A 22,835-nucleotide genomic window follows, 5' to 3' on the forward strand; every position below is an offset into this window, starting at 1 on the left:
ATTTCTACTCACTCGAGTTCCTTTGAGGCGGAGGCCATGAATTTGGCCTCGTTTACACTAGTAGAGAGTGAGTTATTGTAAAACATCAGAAATTTTGGCATTTTTAAATCGGTGACAACGATCGATGTTTTCAAACCATCTCTTTGCTTAATGACTCATATAATACTCGATGGTCTAATTCAGTTGAGAGGACATAACTTGTATGATATTTATAGACGTTGGAGAAAGCGTGTTTCCCATATGAGTCAAAGAGTTGCCATTTTCTGTTGATATAATACGAAACTGTCGAATCTGCTGAGATCGCATCACTCCGTAAAGCGTAGCAAGCACCTCGGTGACCATCTCGAACTTAGAGATTCCGAGAGATAAGTGGGAAGTTGTAAGGTTGAGGCCAGCCCCCTATCTATAGCATACAAGATTGGTTTGGATTTCCTAAGAGTTGCTAGAATGCCTTGGGCACTCAATAGAGTTTGGTAAAGCTTGCCAAACACGAGGGGCATTGCCCCCATCCCTTCGTCTTCAGCTACATAGAGCTAATGGAGAGTAAGCTTACGTCATGCGAGCGCCGTGCAAAAAGGCAAGGAACTGAATAGTTCTAAGGCTGAACGCCCGGGAGATCTGCAACTCCAAGAATCATCCTCATACACTAAATAAATATATTTTTAACCGAAGAAGCTTCGGCAAGGTATGTAATATTTATACAACTCAAGGTTCGTTTTGCAGTCGTCTACCAAGAATAACACCGCACATATGATTCATGAATTGTGAGAAAGCAGCCATCGAAGCAGCTAAAGATCACTGACAACTTACAGACCAAGTAGCAAACATATTGTCAAGAGCATTTCACACAAATTACATTCCAAATACATGTGCAACTTAGATAATACTATTGTTTTATTGATAGATACATTAATGGTTTATATATTAACACTGCATAGACGAAGTGTGGTTATTACAATACGAGAGGGAACTTTCTTTACCAGATGCTATATATATCACAATAAAGTTACGATTCCTATACATCATTCTTTGCATTCACGTCATATTAAGTATTCATTATACGTTTGGAACATAACCTCAGGCATATCTATAGGGAGGTTCTTCATATAAAGACAGAAATTCTGCAAGTCTTCCGCAAAAACAGTGGCCGGGTCTGCAACTTCATTCTTGTTAGTTAGGTACCATAAATCTATTGGCTCGAGTCCTTCTAAGTTGTCACGGCAAAAGGGGCACGATTCGGATCTTGAGATCCTGTAAGGTATGAAGGATTTAGGCAGAGAAAAGGGATGTCACTTATCAACAGCAGGAACATGTACAGAAATCGTGTTAGTTACCATTTATAGTAGCAGTTTGAGCACATCGAATGGTAGCAATCAGGCAAGACGATTTCAGCCTGAGCAACCAAGCATATTCCACATTCCCCATTTTTCAGAGGATCTGAGCATGCAGACTCACCTTCCTTTTCCTGTATTTTCTTGCTGGTGCTTTCTGGAACAAGATTATCGGCGTTAGTGCCATCCAGTTTTGTCATGTCAGAATGTAGTTGCTCAAGTGACGGTAATATGATACCTGCAGTTTGTTTTTCAAGAACCTTGTAAAATATCTGCATACTTAAAACTGAATATTTTTCTGAAGTAAGCAAACAGATAAACTGTCAACCATAAAAGTCATTAATAGACGCTTTCCTAGCACGTGCTGACATTTTTGGTGCTCCATCTTCATACACCTAAGAGCGCAAGAGGTGTGCAAATCAAACAATGTTCTATATCAATGAGCGACTCAAACAAATTTGCTTACATTTTTATATGCTTTAACCAGCCAGTGACACACAATGTTGGAAAATGGAAGGACAACGCTGTCATACCTTACAAATAAGGATGTAACTAAGATTCAGATATCTTGGCGAGATACACGAGCAAGAACACTCCATCCATTGGATTAAATGCAAAAGGAGGGGTGCCATGTCATTGTAGACCAATTTCATCTCCAGATGGGTACAACTCTTAGCTCTCGGAACTGCTGCAGCCCTATGAATATTCATGGTATTATTTCTACTTTGACGCCATACAATCGAAACAAAAATAAATATGATTAACTTAACAAAACACAGAATGAGCATTAAAAAATCTGACAGCTAGCAACTAAGCCAGTAATTGTCATAATTCACAAAAGTACAGCATCGACAAAACAAGATTCGCTATTAACAGATTTAGACTCCGCAGACAAATCAACCACATTAATTGCAATGATTTGATTCCCATCCATTTCACAAATATGAGGGTGGCACGAAAGGAGGAATTCACGCTACTATATTGAAACAAAAATAAACGGTGCTGACGTAACAGAACACGTAATGAGCACTAAAAAAATTTGACAGCTAGTGTCTAAGCCAGTAATCGTCGTGATTCATACAAGTACGGCGCCGACAAAACTAGATTCACTATTAACATATTCAAATTCAGCTGACGAAGCAACCACGTTAATTGCCATAATTCGACTCCCATCCGTTTCACAAATATGAAGTTGACACGATAAGGAAGAATTCATGCTACTATATCGAAACAAAAAAAAATAAAAAACAGCACTGACGTAACAAAACACGCAATGAACATTAACAAATTTTGAATGCTAGTGTCTAAGCCAGTAATTGTCATGATTGACCAAGTACGGCTCGATAAAAGTAGATTCACAATTAACGGATACCTGCGCCGACAATACTAGATCCGCAATTAGCGTATTTAAATTCGGCAGACAAAGTAAACGCATTAATTGCCATAATTTTACTCCCATCCATTTCACAAATATGAAGTTGACATGAAAGGAAGATTCAACATAAAGCACCCGACACTACGACACAGATCCTCACCCAAAGCCAATCCTAGACATAAGCCAGGTTCATGCACCCCACCTCCGCACTATTTATCAATGTTATGGTACACAAGGCTTTCTTTCTCATGCATTTCTCAGAACTCCATGCATATTCCTTGAATCCGAGATTATTGAAATGCAATTTTACCCATTTATATTTAGGCTATTTCATTTTTCTGCAGCCAATAACAACTAAAAGAGGAAGAGCACTTATTGAAAATGTCTAAAAAGAAGCTATCATTTGGAATGAGAAGTTTCAATTACCAATCCGCATTACGGCCAGGCGTAAAACAATGCCGCTTGGAAACACAAATGAGAGGACAAGGCAGGAGAGGCAGTGAGTACTTATAAAACAGAATAATTTGTGGGAACCAAAGGAAGCTATAGCTGCTTGAATATATTAATACAGAATTGGACAAAACATTATTTCATACAATATCAGTTACCACAAAAGGCAATAGCCCTCATCTCCTTACACCCTCTTTCCTTTAAAGATTTAGCAACGCATGCCTCTAAGAATGCATCCTGATCAGATGATCAAGCTCGAAATAAGAGAAAAGATGGCTTTCATCAATAATCTTGCGTTCAACTAAGTAACTTATACAATAGTAAAACTGTGAACTATCACATTTCCACTAACTGGCCAATGTGAAATTATTGATCAAGAAATTGAAAAAATAAAAAATCGGCTGAGTTAAAAGATACAAAAAACTAAATATAAACAACGTTAAACTTCACATGGGCTCATACCACCTGTTGGAAAACTACAATTTTTAAAAGTTTAACCAAAGATTTGGCAAAATTCCCCAAGTTCAATAACTGTGACAGTAATAACTCGGCTCAATCCCACATAATATTCAGCGATATAACAAAGATAGAGTAACATATTCAGTACACAAGTGCATGCCAAGAAAAGAAGGTCACCACCAAAGCCCAAATAGACAAAATCCCAGATTAAAGTGTCTGAAATGTAAACTCACAGAGCATTTGCATGTTCTACGTCTGCCTCAATTTCGTCCAATGCTTCTCTAAAAGACTTCCTTGGTTCATGGCAGCATTCATCCTCCATTTCTTCTTCTTCTACACTCACTCTCGTTATTCTTTAGCAAGATTCTAGCTCAGTTTTTACCCTCAAAATGCCTCCTCTCTCCGCACCATTAAAAAAACTAAAAAGATGCGAAAAGCACACTTTTAAAGGCAACCCTCCAAGCTGCGAGAAGCACAAGACCTCGTATTTTTCTGAGATACGCAATGCCATTAATTCTTCGAAACAAGACAACCAAATGCTGAGAAAGGAAAGAGAAACCGATCAAAAATAATTTCTTTTTTTCCTTTTCTATCTGGGGTGACTTATATTTCAAGCTTCTGGCTTTATTCGCACAATCTTTCAACCAAAATCGTGGCTTTTTCCTCAACAAAATTTGGGTTTTGGTTTGGTGAGACAGGAAAATTTATTATTGTTGACGAAGAGGTTGAGGGTCTTCGGATTGAAGACGGAGTAGCTTGTTTTTAGTTAGAAATTGTAGTGCATAGCCCGATGTTTTCATCACCTGTTACGATTGGAACTCGGAGCTAACTCAACTCCCAAAAATTAGCTCGAGAGACGAGGATTGTCCAAGTCCATATATGCAACTCCCCAAATTATTTATCTAACCGACGTGGGACAATTAACATCACCCTTCTATGTTCTTACCAAAGCCTCAATAATATGCCATCGGAGCGGTTCTATTGCTTGCGATGTAGCAAGTTTGAGAGGTTCAAACAATATTGTTTTACTCGAGTTCCAAAATTATTATTCAAAAAGCATTTTTCCCATTATTCTTGGGACACTTAACTTTAAATTCCTGCATAGTTAAATGTTTATTCCGTCTTTGTTAGATCAAAATTTATTTTTTTCCAATTTTGAACACAAAAAATATTTCTGAATTCCATGGTCCCACAATTATATTTTTCTCATAAAATTCGATACGAAATATTTAAAATTTGAAACATATATATATATATATATATATATATATATATGATATTGCAGAAGAAATTGTTTTATATCTGATATAAAAGATAAAATTTTTTGAATAAAATCATAATAACTATATTAATATCAATACTTAATACACTTATTTTTGTGCTCAAATATCATATATTAGTACACAATCTGAAAGAGTTTATAATGAAAAATCATATATTAGTGTCATATATTTAATGTTTTGTACTCATTTTCATCCAGAAAAAACATGTTTTATTAATATTTAAATTTGTTATACATATTTGAGTATTCAAAATCATATATTAATTTAAGATATGAAACATTTAGTACTCAATTAGAATATATTAATACCAAATTTCAAGGTTTTGTATCGAATTTTCATCTGGAAAAGACGTGTTATTAATATCAAAATTTTTTATATACTCAAAAATTATATATTAGTGTTATATCTAAAACATTTAATTTTGAAAATATCATATAGTTGTTCCAGATTTTCAATGTTTTGTATCGAATTCCATCTAAAAAAATACCATGGGCCAAACGAGTGGAGAAACATTTTTTGGGTTTGCATATTCTGCAGAAAAGGAATCAGTCTGACAAGAACTAATATACATTTAACTGTATAAACATGAATTTATTGATAATATTCTCTTATTTCTTTGAGTATTTTCATAATCATATCAGTTTAATGAAAATTGAAAATGTGTTTTTAGTAATTCGATAGTAGAACTTAACTCGAGACACATTAAAAAAACGAATTTGTTTTAATTATTTTTATCTTTGTTTGACAATAAGTTTGGTATGATACTTTTTTTCAAGTACATGTCAACTGAGCAACACCAATCCGAATCACCAAGGGAAGGGGCGGCGTGCACAACATCGATGCTCGATCCTAAAAACTGTGTGTTTATGGGGAAGCACATAGTTCCACTTCCAGAAGTGAAGAGTTCTTTGAGTAAGTGTTGCATGGACTATCATGAGTGAAGCTTTAGCCCAGTCCAAGCAGGTCCAATAGGGGTAGATATCCTCCCCACTCCTGGCGGCAGAGTATGCGTCTCCCCAGATTTCGAACCCAAGACTAGTCCAGACTTCAAGTACTTGGATTAAAGTAATCTTGTTTCAGTTGAGCTAATAATGGTAGTTATCATGGACCTTACAAAAGATCAAATAAAATTATAAATTTTAAAAAAAATAATTTTATCAAGATCATATATCCAATCAACAGCAACACTTAACTCGAATACTACTACTCTACCACTCGATTATCCTGTGTTGAGTTACTCGAGATCGCATTCCTGAATTATGTAATAAAATAAATAGGAAGAAAGACATAAAATATGTATCCGAATACAAAATATGTATATTTATATTCAAAAAAACAATAATAATTTGTCGAAAAATAATAATTACAATTTATACAGTTAGAAGGATAATAATGCTTTAGAAATTAAATACAATATTCGTGTATTGTGTTGATTGAGGATTGATTTTTTAAAGGTATTTGTCCACTCGTAAGATTATCAGACTCCGTATAATAGTGTGATGATTTGGTTACTTATTTATATGTAAGTTTGACTAATTAGTGGGCATATTAATGCATTTCGTATTCAATTAATTAGTATTTCACCCTATCAATGTTATTTTATTTAATTAATTATTAAAATTAGTAGGGTATTTGAATAATCACTTAAAAGTATTGATATTAGGTAATGAATATATTTAAATTTTAAATATTATTTTATCAAAAAAAGTTATACCATTTGAGATAACATTCAAATGAGGCTATAAAAATTCCGATGTCAAATTGGTTTTTTTATCATTGCATTCTATATATTGGCTGAATGAATGTGTTATTAATAAAAAATAGCAAAAAATATTTTAAAAAATTATATATTATTTTTTCTATAATTTATTTTTTAAAAAGTAAAAATTAATGTCATTTATTATATGAAAACTAAAATTTCAATTATTTATCAGAGCATGTTAAAAATTAATAATAATAATAATAATAATAATAATAACTATTATTATTATTATTATTTTATAGAAAATTTTAAAGAATATTTACTTCAAAAGTACTATACTCATTGTTGCCAAACCCAAGCTCAGTTTTGTCACTGGTTGGTTTTTGCAAATCGTGTATCTTCTCAATGGAGACAGAAGATTTGTTTCAAGATTTGACTAAAAGTGTCAATCGTTTGTTTTCATTTAAAGTATCTTGGAACACTCCATGAATATAAAAAATTCCCCTGCTAGAAGACTGATCTTCTCTTTCAGACGGTCAACTTCCTTTCGTTGTAAACAACTAGAGTTGGTTGAATTATCTGATAGCTTTTTATTTTCTGCTTTGGCTTCATCAAATAATTGCGAGAGTCTTTTAAATTCATCAACCATGTCATGCAATGTTGTGATAAAATCCACTCATGTAAACTCATCCGAGTTAAATTTAAATACCATATCATCAACAATTTCCAGCTCAATATCTGCAATCTCGAGCTCGACATCTGTCATAATACACTGTACCCTCTCATCATAAATTTTACTTGAGGAGGCCTCTGAACTAGATTAGTCAGAGTCAAAGTCTACCCACTTGTTCTTTGATTCCTCAAAAACAAGTACTTTTTGAGCTCTCTTCTTCTTGAATGATCTCTTGTCATCTTTGAAATGTCTTTCTTAAATGGTTTCTTATCATCTTTATTTTCCAAGTTACAATATGCAATAAAGTAGCATTGCTTTCCACAATTAAAACAAGTTTGATTGTCATCAGCTTGGTCTTTTTTATGATGGAAATTAAATTTAGATTTATTTTTCTTCATGAATTTTATAAGTTTCTTAATAAATAAAAACATAGTCTTGTTGCTCATTTGGTCATCAGATCTTCAATTGAATATCACAATTAGAATATTTTTTGTCAAGAGAACTAAGTTCAATAATGACACAACTAAATCGTTCATCGAACTCATTAAGAGTCTCGTCAGACTTCATGTTGGCATTATCAAACTTCGAGATTCCAATGGTCACTTGTTCTTCTTGATTTGATCATTGTCCTCGCATAGTTGGGTCAGATTTCCCAGATTTCTTTAACTCTTGTATAGATCTTGATCTTGTTGAACATGTTCTTGTCTAGAGTTTTGTACAATATGTCATTGGTCACGTTTTCAATGTTTGCTTTCTTCTTGTCCTCAGCCGTTCACTCTGACCGGTGCTTCTCGATCATTTGTGGAGCACCATCAGATATTAAAACAGTTGCATTTGCTTTGATTATCTTCATTAAACCGTCAGTCATGACGTACCACATATTATCATCCAAAACAGTTAGGTGTGTCTGTGTAAGGCCCACGGGCCTACCCCTTTTGGGTCATACAATCACAACCCTCATGATAGCCCATGGAGCCCTTACTCACATAACTCTCCACACCTGGCTGTGGAGTACGTGCCTCCCTAGGCTTCGAACCCAAGACATCGTCCAGGTTTTGGGTTCGAAACCTAGGGAGGCACGTACTCCACAGCCAGGTGTGGGGAATTCTATGAGTAAGGGCTCCATGGGCTATCATGAGGGCTGTGATTGCAGGACCCAAAAACCTTTTATTGCAAGGCCCATGGGCCTACCTTTTTTGGGTCCTGTAATCACAGCCTTCATAATAGCCCATGCGACTTTACTCACAGAACTCTCCACACGCTCAATTGATATCAGGTGTCTTTAATCCAAGTACTTATGGCCTAGACGAGGTCTTGGGTTTGAAATCTGGGTAGACATATACTCCACAGCCAGATGTGGGGAATTCTGTGAGTAATGGCTCCATGGGTTATCATGAGAACTGTGATTATAGGAACTAAAAGGGTAGGCCCATTGGCCTTACAGTCTGCATACATATTTTTTAATAATTACAATATTTTTTTAAATACATATGAATTTTGTTAAATGGTGTCATTTGAAAGTGTAGTTATCAGGGTCCGAGAAAAACCCTAATTGATACCATTTTTTGGGATCGGGTTAGATTTTAGAGGGGTTAATAATCTCTTTTAAAATTTTCTTAATTTCGAACCGTTCTTAATATTTTTTAGGCTACTAAGAAGTATTCTTTAACGGATAGACTTGTTGGACCACTAAAAAGTGTAAGTCTAGGAAACAGTCCCGCTTGATTAATGATAATTTATAATTGACAATTTAACAATAAACAGTTTGAAATGGACTTTGCGGGAATGTAAGTGTGTAATGTAATGACACAAATATTTTTATGAAATGTTTGGAGATAAAACTCTTATGTCACCACGTCTTATTTTACTTATGAAGGTTTCCACTAAAAGACTTTAGTTTTACAATATCTTATAAGAATGCACTTCAGTTAGGACTTATCATTGCCTAACAGAAATTTTAGTGATCACTTTATAATTCTGGATATTTAAGAGCTCTCAGTTCATTCGACAACAAACACAAAACCCAACGGTCAGATTTGACAACTTGAGTTGTTGGTGTAGCACATATTGACCATTGATTATCCGATATGATATTGATAAGTGTGTTGTCACGCTCTGAGATCAGGTTTGATCGATATCGACGTTGTTTTAAAATCACACAATTTGTAAACTACAAGCCTCGTAGTAATAAAATATCTAAATCAGTATATTTCACAAAAATAGAAAATCCTCTTTACAAAGCGATTCAAAACAAAATGCGGAAGCCAATTATAAACTTAACAAAATCGAATTATTAACTATGCTTGATCTCGAACTAGTTCTTCATCACCATCCCCAAAACATGGTTTGTTGATCCTCATCTAATTGCTCTTTATTCTTATCTGGAATGGAAGAGTAAGAAGTGAGTATTTGGAGAAATAATCAGCAGGTGGGGGACGATTGTGCACAATAAATAACAAAGATGCATATACATATAGAAAAAAATTCAATTATAAGCATGTTGAATCTAATAAAAACAAAATATGAACATAGCAGTGAAAACCGTATCATTTTTCCATAGTCTACTGATCAGTCCCTATATGTTACTCCTGTAAGGGGCGATGCCAAATAAACGGTTATTATATCTCACCGCATTAGGGCTATATCAAAATGAGTGGTGCAGTGGTAAAAACATCAGAATTTCATTTGCCATTTCTAACTCGAATCACTACAGTGCATTTCAAATAATTCAAACATGCTTTCGAATATCATAAATAATATCGAATAACAAACAAATTTCAAAGATATCATATCAAATAGAAATAGATATATGTATCAAATATACATAATAATTTTTTGGAAACCATTATGCACACTTACAAAAGAAAATATAAGTGTGCAAACTTTATGAAGAACATACTTACAAAAGCCCACTTACATTTGGTTCAATTGTACGATTTGACATTTGAACCAGACAAATGAAAACATGGATGAACACCGGCAGTGCTCTGGACGAGATTTGTGTAGCACTTCGAGTAGATTGTACAACACTACGGTTGAGCTTTTGGAGAGCACTTGGACTTGCCTAGCTGCTGTACGAAATGGACGATTCAAGCCTTCTTTCATTCGTTGATGTGGCCGAGACTTATGAGTGATTTTGGAAAATTTTTGGTGCAAAGTTTTGTGAGAGGTAACATTGTATTTATATGTACCAATGTGACTTTAGGCATTTCCGCTCCATGCCAACCAATGGTCTCTTCCAATTCCACATGTGTTGTTTAAATTATTCTCCTCCATGTCAAATGTTGTATGATTTATTGCATATAATTTATTTTTTCCATGCCAAAAATTATATGGTTTATTGCATGTAATTTACACTTTTTAATTGTGTACTTATCATTGCTCATTTTCCTATTCTTTTGGCTACATAATTGTGTTCATGAGCTTTAAAACTCTAAATCCTCACATGTGTGATTGAATGAGCTGCTAGAAATCGAAAGATTAAATGGTCTCGAGATATTTGGAAAATGCATGCTTAAGAATAATTGCAGTTGGTTGAGAGATTTTTTCATTGTTTGAAATATGCATATTTATAGTTGAAAGACTCCAACAGTCGGATTTGCTTTTCAACGATCTTCTACTGTTTTTGACAGAATAGACATGTCATTTTCATATAATTAAATGCTCATTTGTGCTTTTACGACTTCAAGTTCTTTGCTTTCCATAAAGCTGACACATCATGTTTGAACTAAATAGCTTTCTGGCATTCGAAAGTTGGTAGTATATTGTATAATCTTTCCGAATGAGGCAACTTATTGAATGGCTTGACTCTACTATCCTTTTAGATTTAATCTTTTCTGACCGGTGAAAGTGCGACTTTATTTTCAACGGTTTGACCACTTTGGACTGTCAGTCCGTTTTGACAGATGATAACTTTGCAACTCAAGTTCATATACTTCTATGTCTTGACTTCTTAGCCGGAACGCTTGATCTTCTTAAGCAGTGTCTGAACGGCTTGATTTGGTCCAGTATTCCGAAATTTGAAATACATTAAAAATCGACTGAACCTGAAACAACTCGATTTTTTTATTTGTCAATCAACAAAACTTAATGGTACTTGAAATGTTCTAACAACTTTTCTCTTAAAAATTTGAGGCGCGCTAGGGGTGGTCAACGGTTGGTTTGGTCCGGTTACTCTACAACGGTTCGATTTTTCGGTTTTCGGTTTTGAATATCTCTAGTCCAAAACCAAACCATTTTATTAAGGTTCGGTTCGATTTTTTTGTAATACGGTTTGGTTTATACGGCCGGTTATATACGGTTAGCAAAAATTTTGTTAAGAAATAAAATTATACCACACTTTATGCCTTTAAAATCTAAATCATAATATTTGTCAAACATTTAATTTGTGGGACTTAATCTTACATATGTGTGTGTATAAACTGTGTTGTGTACAAACATGTCATACGATATAATAACAATATATAACTAATTAACCATGTAAATACGAAAAATGCATGAATCCAACGGTGAGAAAGAAGAAAAGTCGACTGGTGAGTGGTGAGAAAGAAGAAAAAATGATCGGATTGAAAATTGAGAGTTAATGATACTAAGTTCCTAAATCATAATAGACCATTATAAATAAAAAGTCTTATACTTAACAATAATGTGGTCCATTATACCTAAAAACCCTATACTTAACAATAATATGGCTAGTTCGATTATTCGTTTTTTGGAGGATGAAAATCGAAAACGAACCGAAAAACCGAATTTCATAAATTTTAAAACAGTAACCGACCGAAAAACCGAACCATTTAAACCGAATTATTCGGTTCGGTCGGTTTTTTCGGTTTTTCGAGTTTTATGCCACCTCTAGTGCACGCTGCCCAAATTTTAAATTTACCCACACTGACCAAAATCGTTAAGATTTACACATGCTACCCAAAAACTTCAAAATTTACACACGCGGCCATAAAATGAGTTCTATTAAAATTTTATTTTTAAAATAACACCTCACATAAAGCATCCTTGGGAAATTTGAAATTTCAAGATTAACATTATCTTCTCGATATTTCATCACCATTACGCATGCTGATTTTTTTATTTTAAAAAAAAACATTTTGGACCTTCGATGCATATGAACTATCGAGCAAAAAAAAATTGCAAAGGCAAGCGTGCATGACCCGAAGGCGCAAAGTCATGGGACTGAATTCGAGCCGTTGCGCTAGCGCAGTCGTGAGTGCAGCATCTGCACACAGCCGCATGAGCAGTCCAAGCCTAGTACTTGTACCCCTCCGCCCTTCGCATCAGCACCGGCCTTCCCTTGCTCCTTGAATCACCCTATACAACAACACACACCCTTTGGCTCTCCTCTTCACTGCTCGATCACAAATCACAATAGCCAAAGTACCTTTTACTTTTATAAACGGTACAATGATAATTATATAATTTCCAGGAGTAAAAGTGGCAACAAGATACTTGATTACTTTCCAAGAAAAAACTTGGACGAGTCATGATCGATGATCTCAAAAAATCAAAGAAATAACTATAAATAAAAAATAATTTGTTTAAAAAAATTCGGTTAAACAAAAAACCAAACAAAAAAAATTTGGTTTTAACCGAACCGTTCAATTCTGTTTGGATTTTTGGCAAACCAAAATTTGGATAACCGAATTTTCGGTTCGGTTTGGACCGAATAAACACCCTAAAGAAGGGAGTGATGCATTTACTGAGCCAGTGGTTGGCTAAAAAATTTATCGACTGAATTGTAGTTAACAGTCTTTATTTTAATATAATTTTCGTTTCATTGTTTCATTTTACTTTATCTGTATACTCATGCAATTGTCGTAGATAAAGTCTTTGATTATATTTTAATACAAATGAATCGTAATTCGATCTTGAAACACATTTGCAAATCCTAGTCGATTTAGCCGCCTAAAAATAAGGATAAGGCCGCTTGAGCTTAAAATTAGCATCTGTGTTGTTGTGTACCGTGTTTCATGGTAAGGGCATAGAGATGTCCAATAATGCAGATGGGTAATCATACGATGATTGTACCGAACAACCATTCCTCGGACTTTCCAAGTGGTTATCATTATGTTCGTGGTTGTGATTGTACATCAATAGTCCTTACGATCCGGGACAATACTGAGACTCTACATAATAGGATTGTGCTTTGACTCGTTTACCGACTCCGCGAGGGTCACAAGGTGGCGAGGTTGGATGCAATTGTGACATGTGTAGGAGCCAGTGCATTTTAGTTGGGGATTCACCGCTAACTTACGGCTGTGGATATCCTATGTGATCTGATGAAATAGTAGTGCATGAAATATCTGGCCATAGTGTAAGATGTACGTTAGAGACAAGGGTTCTCTAGTTGTGCATACGATAACACTATGAATATTTCATGATTATATCATATATCTATCGAATCTAATATGCAATCCTCAACGAACCAATGGTTGCAGATTCGATCGGGATATATGAGATGAAGGACCGTACTATACGTTAATAATAACAAATTGGTTCTTGCAGGCACTGTCAGTTATACATATGGAATCATGGGGTGATGCTACTAGACGCTCTTACCATGATTCGATGGGTTTAATCAGAAAATGTTTTTTGACATTCTCATAATCAAATGTTGGTGCATGGAATGAGGCAAATTAGGGTAAGCCCGAATAAAAGAAAATGTCCTGAATCACAAAGAGTTGTGAACCCACGGCTAGCTGTATTCTTGGACCATTGAGGGTCACCTAAGCATTGGACCATTTTTTCCGTTGAGAGAATAAATTCAAGGAGTTGAATTTATATAAAATTATGAGATAGTAAATTCAATTAGTTGAATTTATGATAATTAAAATTTTGAGAGAATTAATTCAAGGAGTTGAATTTATAAAATTTGATAATTTAAATTATTAAACTCAAAGGTTGGGTTTATAAAAGATTTAATGAAAATAGGGTATGCATAATAGGCTTGTAAGAGTACAAGTCCAACATGCTAAATAATTAAAGTTAATGGACTTTAATTAATTAAACTAGTTGGACTAGTCTAATTAATTAATCAAGTTCATTGATGTTAATTAAGGAACCTAAATCTACAATTATGAAAATTAGGTCATGCACTGATATTATAGTAGAGAGGCCACATAACCTTAGCCTCCATAATCTAAGAATTCAAAAAATCATCTCCTCTCTTCAAGCTAAAAATTTCGGCCACCCCTAAGAATTTTAAGGATTTGAGCCGCCTCTCGATTTTTGATCTCCAACGAAAAAATCTCTTCTAAATTTCTAGTGCAATTTAGAAGATTAACAATTATTCTAGTCGTGGACTTGATAGGAGGATTGAAAAAAAGAGATTTTGAAGAACGTTCGTAGGGAAATACAACAAGAGTTATATCCGCTAATACGTGAATAGTTGGTGCCGAGTGATTTAGTCACTAAAGATAAATTTACAAACATCCTATGAATGTTTGTTTTGTTTAAAAGTGTCCAAGATAATATTTGAATGTCAAACTAAAAATTGTTAAAACTTATACTGCGTTTTAGATGCGAGAAAACGATAATCCAATGTCTTCCCACCTGGTTATGCACGTAAATGGAATTCCTATGCTTGTGGAAGAAATTACTTTATGAGTTTCTTGAACTTCTAGTAGAAGAGAGTATGGAGCTATTTGAGATGTCCATCTCAGTAAATGTTTGTATTTCCCTCGTAATCATGTGTAACACTGCCCCGCGATCCATATATATAATTACTCCTCAAATTTTTATGGTTTAAAAGAAAATATGTAAAAATCGTAAGACATAATAAATCATATATAAGATAATTATACACTCCATTTATATATATATATTGTACCTACGTAAGTACATATATATAGAAGCATTTTATGGTTTAAATTGGAAATTACGATTTTCTTTTATTTAAGAATGGAGAGTACAATGCGCGCGCGCACACATATATATAGAAGCATTTTATGGTTTAAATTGGAAATCACGATTTTCTTTTATTTAAGAATGGAGAGTACAATATATATATATATATATATATATATATATATACACACACACACCTTTCATTTAAAAATGGAGAGTGCAATTATCTTTTAAAATTAATAAAATATTTAATATTTTGATTTTATAGCTGAAATGTACAACTATAGGAGGACTTAATTGGCAAGTGGATTCTTACCAACTTTCCTTTGCGTATTGTATCTATAAAATCACGTTACAATATAGTTGTACATTTCAGCTATAAAATCAAAATATGAAATATTTTATTAATTATAAAAGATAATTGCACTCTCCATTTTTAAATGAAAGGAAATTGTACTTGCCAATCAAAACCATCAAATGCTTCAATATATATACTCGCACACTCCAATTCAATTCCTTCAACCTATCTATAAACAATTAAATTTCCGAAGAGAAAATATGATAATGGGAAACTTTAGGGTTTTGCAATTAATTCTCATCTTTGCGGTCATATTTTTCATAGGTGTGTATTTTTCCCTCATTATAATTATCGATTTTTTTTATAATAACAATATTTTAAAGGTTAATATCATTCATTCTCGATGAAATATCAAAATAATTTAGATTTATCTATGTTGTCTGCAGGGGATAATCATATTTACGTACAAGGCGAGTTTGATTGTGACTTTCGTTGCTATCACATCGGTTCTTGTCTCGTAGCAAAAGAAACAGATGAAGGTCAATGCAACGCATTCTGCCGCATCAATGGTTGCGGTGTTGGTTTTTGCGTTAACCAGGATCCAAACCCCTTGAAAAACCTTTGTAGATGCTTTCCGAATACCACCATTTCGGTTACAAAAAAACTTACCGAATAGATAAATAGATTTTAGAATTCATTTGATTTGATATTAATGAATTTAGGCATTTTATTTGGACCTGTTTTATCCCATCAAAAAAATATCGCATTATGAAATTTTGAATTTCTCTTTTTTCTCTTAGTCTTATTCATCGTGTCAATGTGACACCCATACCAGGAATGCAAGAAAACAAATAAAGAGTCTATTACACCTAATAAAACATCACCAACAATGTCCAAAAAGACTCGATGGAAAACAACATGAAAAAATTGATAATCAAATAATCCCAAAGCAAATATTCTAGCTAAAACACAAATAAATTTAAAACATATTTTTGCTCTCATTTTAACTCGTGAAAGTCATTGTTTGACCAACATAAAGTGGCTATTGAGCAGTGTATCCACAAGAGTTTTCAAAGAAGGTGGGGCCAGTCAGGAAAGGCAGCAGACAACAAAACGTGGGTTGGCAATTTCGTGGAAAGATGGAATGTAGAACCCGTAAATCAGTCTACGTATAAGCCATGCATAATTCTAGATTTTTAAATTAATTGACTTCATTGCATTATTATTTTAAATGCATTTCTTTGAAGTTAATTATTTTATTATTTCAGTTCAGTAGTTTGATTTTTAGCATTTCAGTTATTTCAGTGAGGCCGGACCGGAGTTGGAGTTTTGAGATAGAATTTAAGATCTAGAAAATATTTCCAGAAGTTAATTTAGCTAGCAAGTAAGTTCATTTAAGTTAGAAATGGAGGTTTGAGGATTTAATTTAATTATTTGAGGTGATTAAGAAATAAGCTCATTTAAGTTGCATAATTAAGGGGTTAGCTCACCAAATTAATTAAAGGATTAGTAAAGTTTTTAAGGGTTATTAATTCACTAGATAATTATTTTTCCCTTCCTTTTATTTAGTGAATTTCAGCCACCCCCTTAGACTATTAAACAATTCATTTGCCTTGCCACCTTTGACCCTTTCTTGTATTTAATTAGGAAGATAATTCTTTGATCTTTCTAGCACCATTTAATGATCTAATTAGCATTATCCTATCCTAGTCTAGCATGTAAAAATCGGCCATCACCATTCTAGAAACACCCAACATAGATTTGATATCAAACAACCATTCAAAATTCAAATTTAGGAGACTTAGTCTTGATATCTTTCCTTATATCTTGCACCTATCCCCCTCACTCCCATAACCACTTATCTCCCCTCCCTCACCACCGAAATACCTCATCATTCAGATCCATTTTCAGTGTAGAAAAGTCGTGAGTTCATAGCCTTAGAGTAGAGAGAAAAATCGAGAGTAAAGAAAACAAGAGAAGCGCTCCACCTCCTCCGTGCCGCGTCGTCGTCGTTTCGTTCGTTTTCTTTCGAAACGAAACCAGGCATGTCTAGATTTCTTTCAAACCTCAATCAAGTCATATTATCATTTATTTTTCAGTACATGATTATGTTTACTCAAGCAAAAATCGAGATCCATGTCAAAACATTTTGAAACAACACATGCAGAATTTTCGAATTTTCCTTGGCAAGCTTCACGGTTTCTTTTGGTTTGTGAGTTTCAGGTGATTGGTTCGACTCCAAGGCTCCCAAGGCGACTTATATACATGTAATAGGATGCATTAGGACCACATTTGTCCATCGGTTTCAGCCCATGCTCGCTGGAAAGCAAGAAATGACAGCAACACCATTTGTGTCCCTTTTTGAGTTCGAAAATTCAGTTTGGTTGTCAAGGAGGAAGGATATGATCTTGGCTGCCCCAAGGGCCTATAGCCATGGTTGGATCACTCCCCTAGCATGTCTAAGACGTGACTAAGTCGCCCTTTTGGTGTCTTGGTCCATGGTGCATCGGTTTTAATCAAATCAACAAGAACAGCCCCTTTCCCCATTCGGCTTCTTCATTGGTTCAGCATATGGTTTCGGTTTTTGGTTGCTTGGTATGGATCTTGGTTGGCCTATGGCCCATAGCCACGGTTCATACCATGCCCCTATATGTCTAGATCGTGCCATGGTCAATCAAATGGCCACTGGAACGACGCAAGACATCGATCTAAGCAAAACACTACACACGCATGCACGTTGGTTCTCGGTTGGAGTTTCGGTTGAGTTTTGGTGTGACGCGGATTGTGGCTGGCCTAGGGCCCTTAGCTATGGTTCAAATCACTCCTTGAGATGTTGGTAAGAGTCTCTGGTCGGTGTTTCACGCCCCAATGGCCGGTAGTCTCGAAAACAACACAAGTTACACGATTGTACAGTTGCTGGAAAATTACAGCAAGTTGCTATGTCGGTTCGGTGGCTCGTTCGAGTTCTTGGTTGGCTTTTAGCCCATGGACTTGGACTGGACAGTGCCTCATTGAGTTAGGAAGGTCATTTTTTTGACCGTTTGTCATTTGGATCATTTTTGAGGTCGTACGAGAATTTACGGTGCGATGTGCCAAATTGACTCTCGAAAGAGCGTTTCGTGTTTTGACCTCCATTCCACCTAGATTTCCACCCTATCATTTTAGGAGCATCATTTTATGATTTTTCAGCGTATTTTAATCATGAATATACGTCGGTTCGGTGTCGGTTCAGGTTGGTTCGGAGTCATGACTAAATACGAAGTCATTAGGCGTCATAGTCGCATCTTTTGAACGTAAATTGCATAGTTGGTCAAGTTTAAGCTATTGTATATTTTTCATAGCACAGTTAGGTTGCAGCGAGCCTGGGGACGATCCAATCCAATCCAGTTGGTAAAATTACCGGACATTTTCATTATGCCAGTTAATTATTTTACGTGCATTAAATAGAAAATGATTATTTTTGAGATTTATGCGATATGGCTTGTGGTTCATTCACTATGTGGGAGTGTTATTTTATACGGTCGCCAGTGACCGATCAGTTCAGTATGGTACCACCCGGTCGTCAGTGACCGGCCAGCTCAGTTCAGTTTCAGCCTCCCCGGTAGCCAGTTACCGATCAGTTCAGCTTAGTGCAGTGGCCACAGGCGTAAAACATAATCTCAACAGAAAATTTTATCAGTTATTTCAGTACAGGCTCCAAGGAGCAAACATCTTTTTTACTGTGATTATCAGTTCAGTTATGCACGTATTATGATTGCTCAGTACAGATTATTTTCAGCATGCCTCAGGACAGGATATGTTAACTCATGCATATTTTAATTCAGATTTTTACTCGTTACCTGCGGTATATGCATGCTGAGTCTTTAGGCTCACTAGACTTGATTGTTGTAGGTACTGATGAGGTCAGGGCCGAGGGCGGGGACCAATGAGCCAGCTTGGGTCGGCAGTAGTGGCACCCGAGGACCTCAGAGCAGCAGTTGTTATTTTATTCCGCAAATATTTTATCAGTCGTTGGATATTTTTAAATTGTGATTTTTGGCAAACTTTATTTTCTTCCGCTGCAATATTTTGAAATATTGAACTTGATTCACCAGTGATTTTATGAATGAGGCCATTTAAGTTCTTTTAAAAAGAAAATTTTTAATTTTCCGCAAATTTTCAAGCAAGAAGTTACAGGGCCTCTGCATGGAACACGTGTTTTATATGCGTCTTCACACGGACAAGGGGCTCTATAAATAGAGCTCCCCCATTCATTCTGAAATCATCTCTTCTTCGAGTTTTCTCTCATCTAATAGTATTTGAGTGCTTAGTTCTATAATATTTGTGAGGTGTTTTGTTCTCCTGTATTAAGAGAGTGTGTGTTCTCTTTGGAAACACAGTGAGTGAGTTGTACACCGCAAAATATTATAATGGAATTCTTTTCATCTTGTCCGTGGTTTTTACCCTAATAATTTTTAGGGGTTTTCCACGTAAATCTCGGTGTCCAGTTTATTCTTTATTTTCGGGTTTATTATCTCAAAATTCAGCAAGTGGGACCAACAGTGGTATCAGAGCCTTGGTTTAAAATTTCTTAAAATTCTGAGTATGCTCTGTGGTTGCAGTCTAGACTGATCTTCCACATCAGAAAAGTTTTTTTGAGATTTTTTATTAAGACGGGATTAATTTTGTCCAGTCTACTAAATTGTTGCATACATAATGGCGGGAAGGTACGAGATAACAAAGTTCAACGGAAGCAATTTTATGCTATGCAAAATAAAGATACAAGCAGTTTTAAGAAAGGAAAGTTGCTTGATGGCTATTGGAGATAGACCGGTGAAAATTACGGACGATGAAAAGTGGAATGAAATGAATGATAATGTTGTTGCCAATCTACACTTGGCTACAACAGACGAAGTTTTGTCAAGTATCTCTGAGATAAAAACAACCAAAGTTATTTGGGATACTCTGACAAAGATGTTGATAGGTGTGGTTTTTACGCGCTTTATTGCGTTAGTTTTAGTTGTGTTTGCATTGTGCATGCATGCATTTCATTTACATTTTGTTCATTTTAGAGTAATCATTTGCATATTATCATGTCTCACTGTTGGGTGATGAATTTGCAGGAAAAATGGTCGGAAAACCAAAAATGGAGCAAAGTGTACAAAATAGAAGGCAATGGACGGAATGAGCGGCGCCCGAGCGGTAATTTTTTACCGCCCGGGCGCGAAAGATGAACAGCTGCGTAACTTGACAGAGAGGTCGGCGCTCGGGCGGTAATTTTCTACCGTCCGGGCGCGAGAGATGTCTTATTACAGAAGGTGTGGCGCTCGAGCGGTACTTTTCTACCGCCCGAGCGCCACCTATTTTTGGAAAAATATCATGCGCGATTCCTTGCCTTAGTGGAGGGAGATGGCTGATATGGAAGGGGATTGGACGACTTTTGGGATGATTGAGAGAGATTCAGAGTTGATTGGAGAGCCGCCACAAGTCTTGGAGAGCACTTCGCGCTTGGATTGAAGATTTGAAGTTTTCCGGGCATCGTTCTTCGCGTTTTTCGTCACTTCTAGTATTTCTTATTTAGTTTTAGCATTTGAACTGTGTTTTGTTTATTTTCAATCATGAATTCTAGTAGCTAAACGTTAATTATTTGTTGGGATTTGAGGGGAGCCTACCCCAAACTTTGATTTGAATTAATTTATATTCGATTGTTGCGTTATTCTTGATTATACTATTGTTTTATTGTGTTGTTAGAGCGTAGCTAACTTTAACAACGTTTTTACATTGCGAGTGAGTTCGAGAGAATAACTTGTGATAGGAATGAATAGTATAATCCGTGGATCTACAATTTACATAGATATATAAAATTGGATACGCGCCGATAGTCATAGTCCTTAGGGTCGAAAACTAGGGGATTTCATAAATCGAAATGCGATTCACTCTTGATAAATAATTAAAAACATTTAATTACCATTGAGTCGAATTAGTTTGGCATAGCTCGAGAGAGTGTGTTCAATTGAATAGGAAATCCTGTCGGAAGCATATAATCACTATCGAACGAATTAATTAATTAACGAGGGGTAGGTGAACCGAAATTCCCAACAAATTCATTTCTCATTGAATTTTACACAACATTTTAGATATTAATTTTCATTCATTACTTATTAAATCATTTTATTTGCATCTTTCTTTGAGCATAGTAGTATTAATCACTCAATCAAATTTTCGTTGCTGAAGATCTCATAACTGAAAAGAATAATTGTTAAATACAGTCCTCAGTGGAACGATACTCGTACTCACATATATTATACTATTACTTGACATCGTGCACTTGCGATAAATTTTGAGCATACAAAACCATATTTCTATTGGGGATTTTACAGTGCAAAGTTTTGCTCGATCAAGTTTTTGGCGCCGTTGCCGGGGACTGTTAATCCACAATTTTATTTTTAGTTGTTTTCTTTAGCGTTATTTTATTTGTCTTGAGCTAACACTCCATATTTTATTCCAGATATCTTGTCTAGTGCATGCCAAAGTCACTTGACGTGGAGCTTGAGTTTGATCCTGAAATCGAAAGAACTTTCCGCAGGAGAAGACAACAGCAGAGGCTAAAAGAACTGATGGAGAGGCAGTTGAATGATCAAAAAGAGGAACGTCGTGAAGATAGACATGTGGAGATACCGCGTCGCATACCAATGCTGGAGTATGCCCAACCTTCTTTGGAGGGTGCACGCCCTAGCATTGTGAGGCCTATCGTGCGGGCAAAACACTTTGAAATCAAGCCAGCCATAATCCAGATGATTCAGAACACAGTCCAATTTGGAGGAACTGCAGTAGATGACCCAAACACGCACATCACGGATTTTCTTGAAATTTGCGATACTTTTAAATTCAATGGAGTTTCTGATGATGCTGTTAGGTTGCGTTTATTTCCTTTCTCCTTACGTGATAAAGCTAAAGCGTGGTTAAATTGTTTGCCTGTAGGTTCGATCGCTACATGGGAGGACATGGCGAAATAATTTCTCATCAAATACTTCCCTCCCTCCAAGACCATGAAGATGCGGGCAGACATTACGACATTTGCTCAATTCGATCAGGAATCTTTATATGAGGCATGGGAACGCTTCAAGGATCTACTACGAAGATGCCCGCATCACGAGGTACCACTTGGGTTAGTCGTTCAAACATTTTATTATGGTTTGCTTACTCCTAACCGTACTATGATAGATGCTGCTGCTTGTGGAAACATGTTGAGAAAAACCGCGGAGAAAGGATATGAATTGTTAGAGGAGATGGCTGCTAGCAGCTATCACCCTCAATATGAAATAAACAACCAGCGGAAGAGTGCAGGAATTCACCAGGTAACTGATTTTTCCGCTATTACTGCACAACTTGATGCTTTAAACAGGAAACTAGACAGCTTGAATGTGGGTG

General features: G+C 35.4%; 1 protein-coding gene, 1 long non-coding RNA gene and 1 other non-coding gene across 3 annotated transcripts; 1 reads left to right on the forward strand and 2 right to left on the reverse strand.

The window, feature by feature from the left end:
- Nucleotides 1-82: 82 nt before the first annotated feature.
- On the reverse strand, nt 83-4,631 carry LOC142522949 (E3 ubiquitin-protein ligase AIRP2-like). Its single transcript, XM_075626558.1, has 6 exons — nt 4,546-4,631; nt 3,849-4,418; nt 1,865-2,027; nt 1,660-1,726; nt 1,335-1,569; nt 83-1,251 (listed from the first exon to the last, which is right to left on the reverse strand). Exons 2-6 carry the CDS (start codon nt 3,935-3,937, stop codon nt 1,041-1,043), a joined length of 765 nt encoding a protein of 254 aa, XP_075482673.1. The 5' UTR covers nt 3,938-4,418; nt 4,546-4,631; the 3' UTR covers nt 83-1,040.
- Nucleotides 4,632-15,662: 11,031 nt separating this feature from the next.
- LOC142522321 (uncharacterized) lies at nt 15,663-16,217 on the forward strand. Its single transcript, XR_012814452.1, has 2 exons — nt 15,663-15,749; nt 15,872-16,217. It is a non-coding gene; the product is annotated as an uncharacterized LOC142522321 (long non-coding RNA).
- A 6,240-nt stretch (nt 16,218-22,457) lies between these two features.
- On the reverse strand, nt 22,458-22,563 carry LOC142523536 (small nucleolar RNA R71). Its single transcript, XR_012814726.1, has one exon. It is a non-coding gene; the product is annotated as a small nucleolar RNA R71 (small nucleolar RNA).
- Between the last annotated feature and the right edge of the window lie 272 nt (nt 22,564-22,835).

The sequence above is a fragment of the Primulina tabacum genome, chromosome 13 (assembly GCF_025594145.1).
Source record: "Primulina tabacum isolate GXHZ01 chromosome 13, ASM2559414v2, whole genome shotgun sequence".
NCBI lineage: Eukaryota > Viridiplantae > Streptophyta > Magnoliopsida > Lamiales > Gesneriaceae > Primulina > Primulina tabacum.

Excerpts from the sequence above, each read along its gene's own strand:
- LOC142522949 (XM_075626558.1), bottom strand. The coding sequence starts at position 3,937 with ATGGAGGATGAATGCTGCCATGAACCAAGGAAGTCTTTTAGAGAAGCA. Across the intron at positions 1,570-1,659 it reads GTCTATTAATGACTTTTATG|GTATCATATTACCGTCACTT; the intron begins GTTGACAGTTTA and ends AACAAACTGCAG. Across the intron at positions 1,252-1,334 it reads TCAAACTGCTACTATAAATG|GATCTCAAGATCCGAATCGT; the intron begins GTAACTAACACG and ends CATACCTTACAG.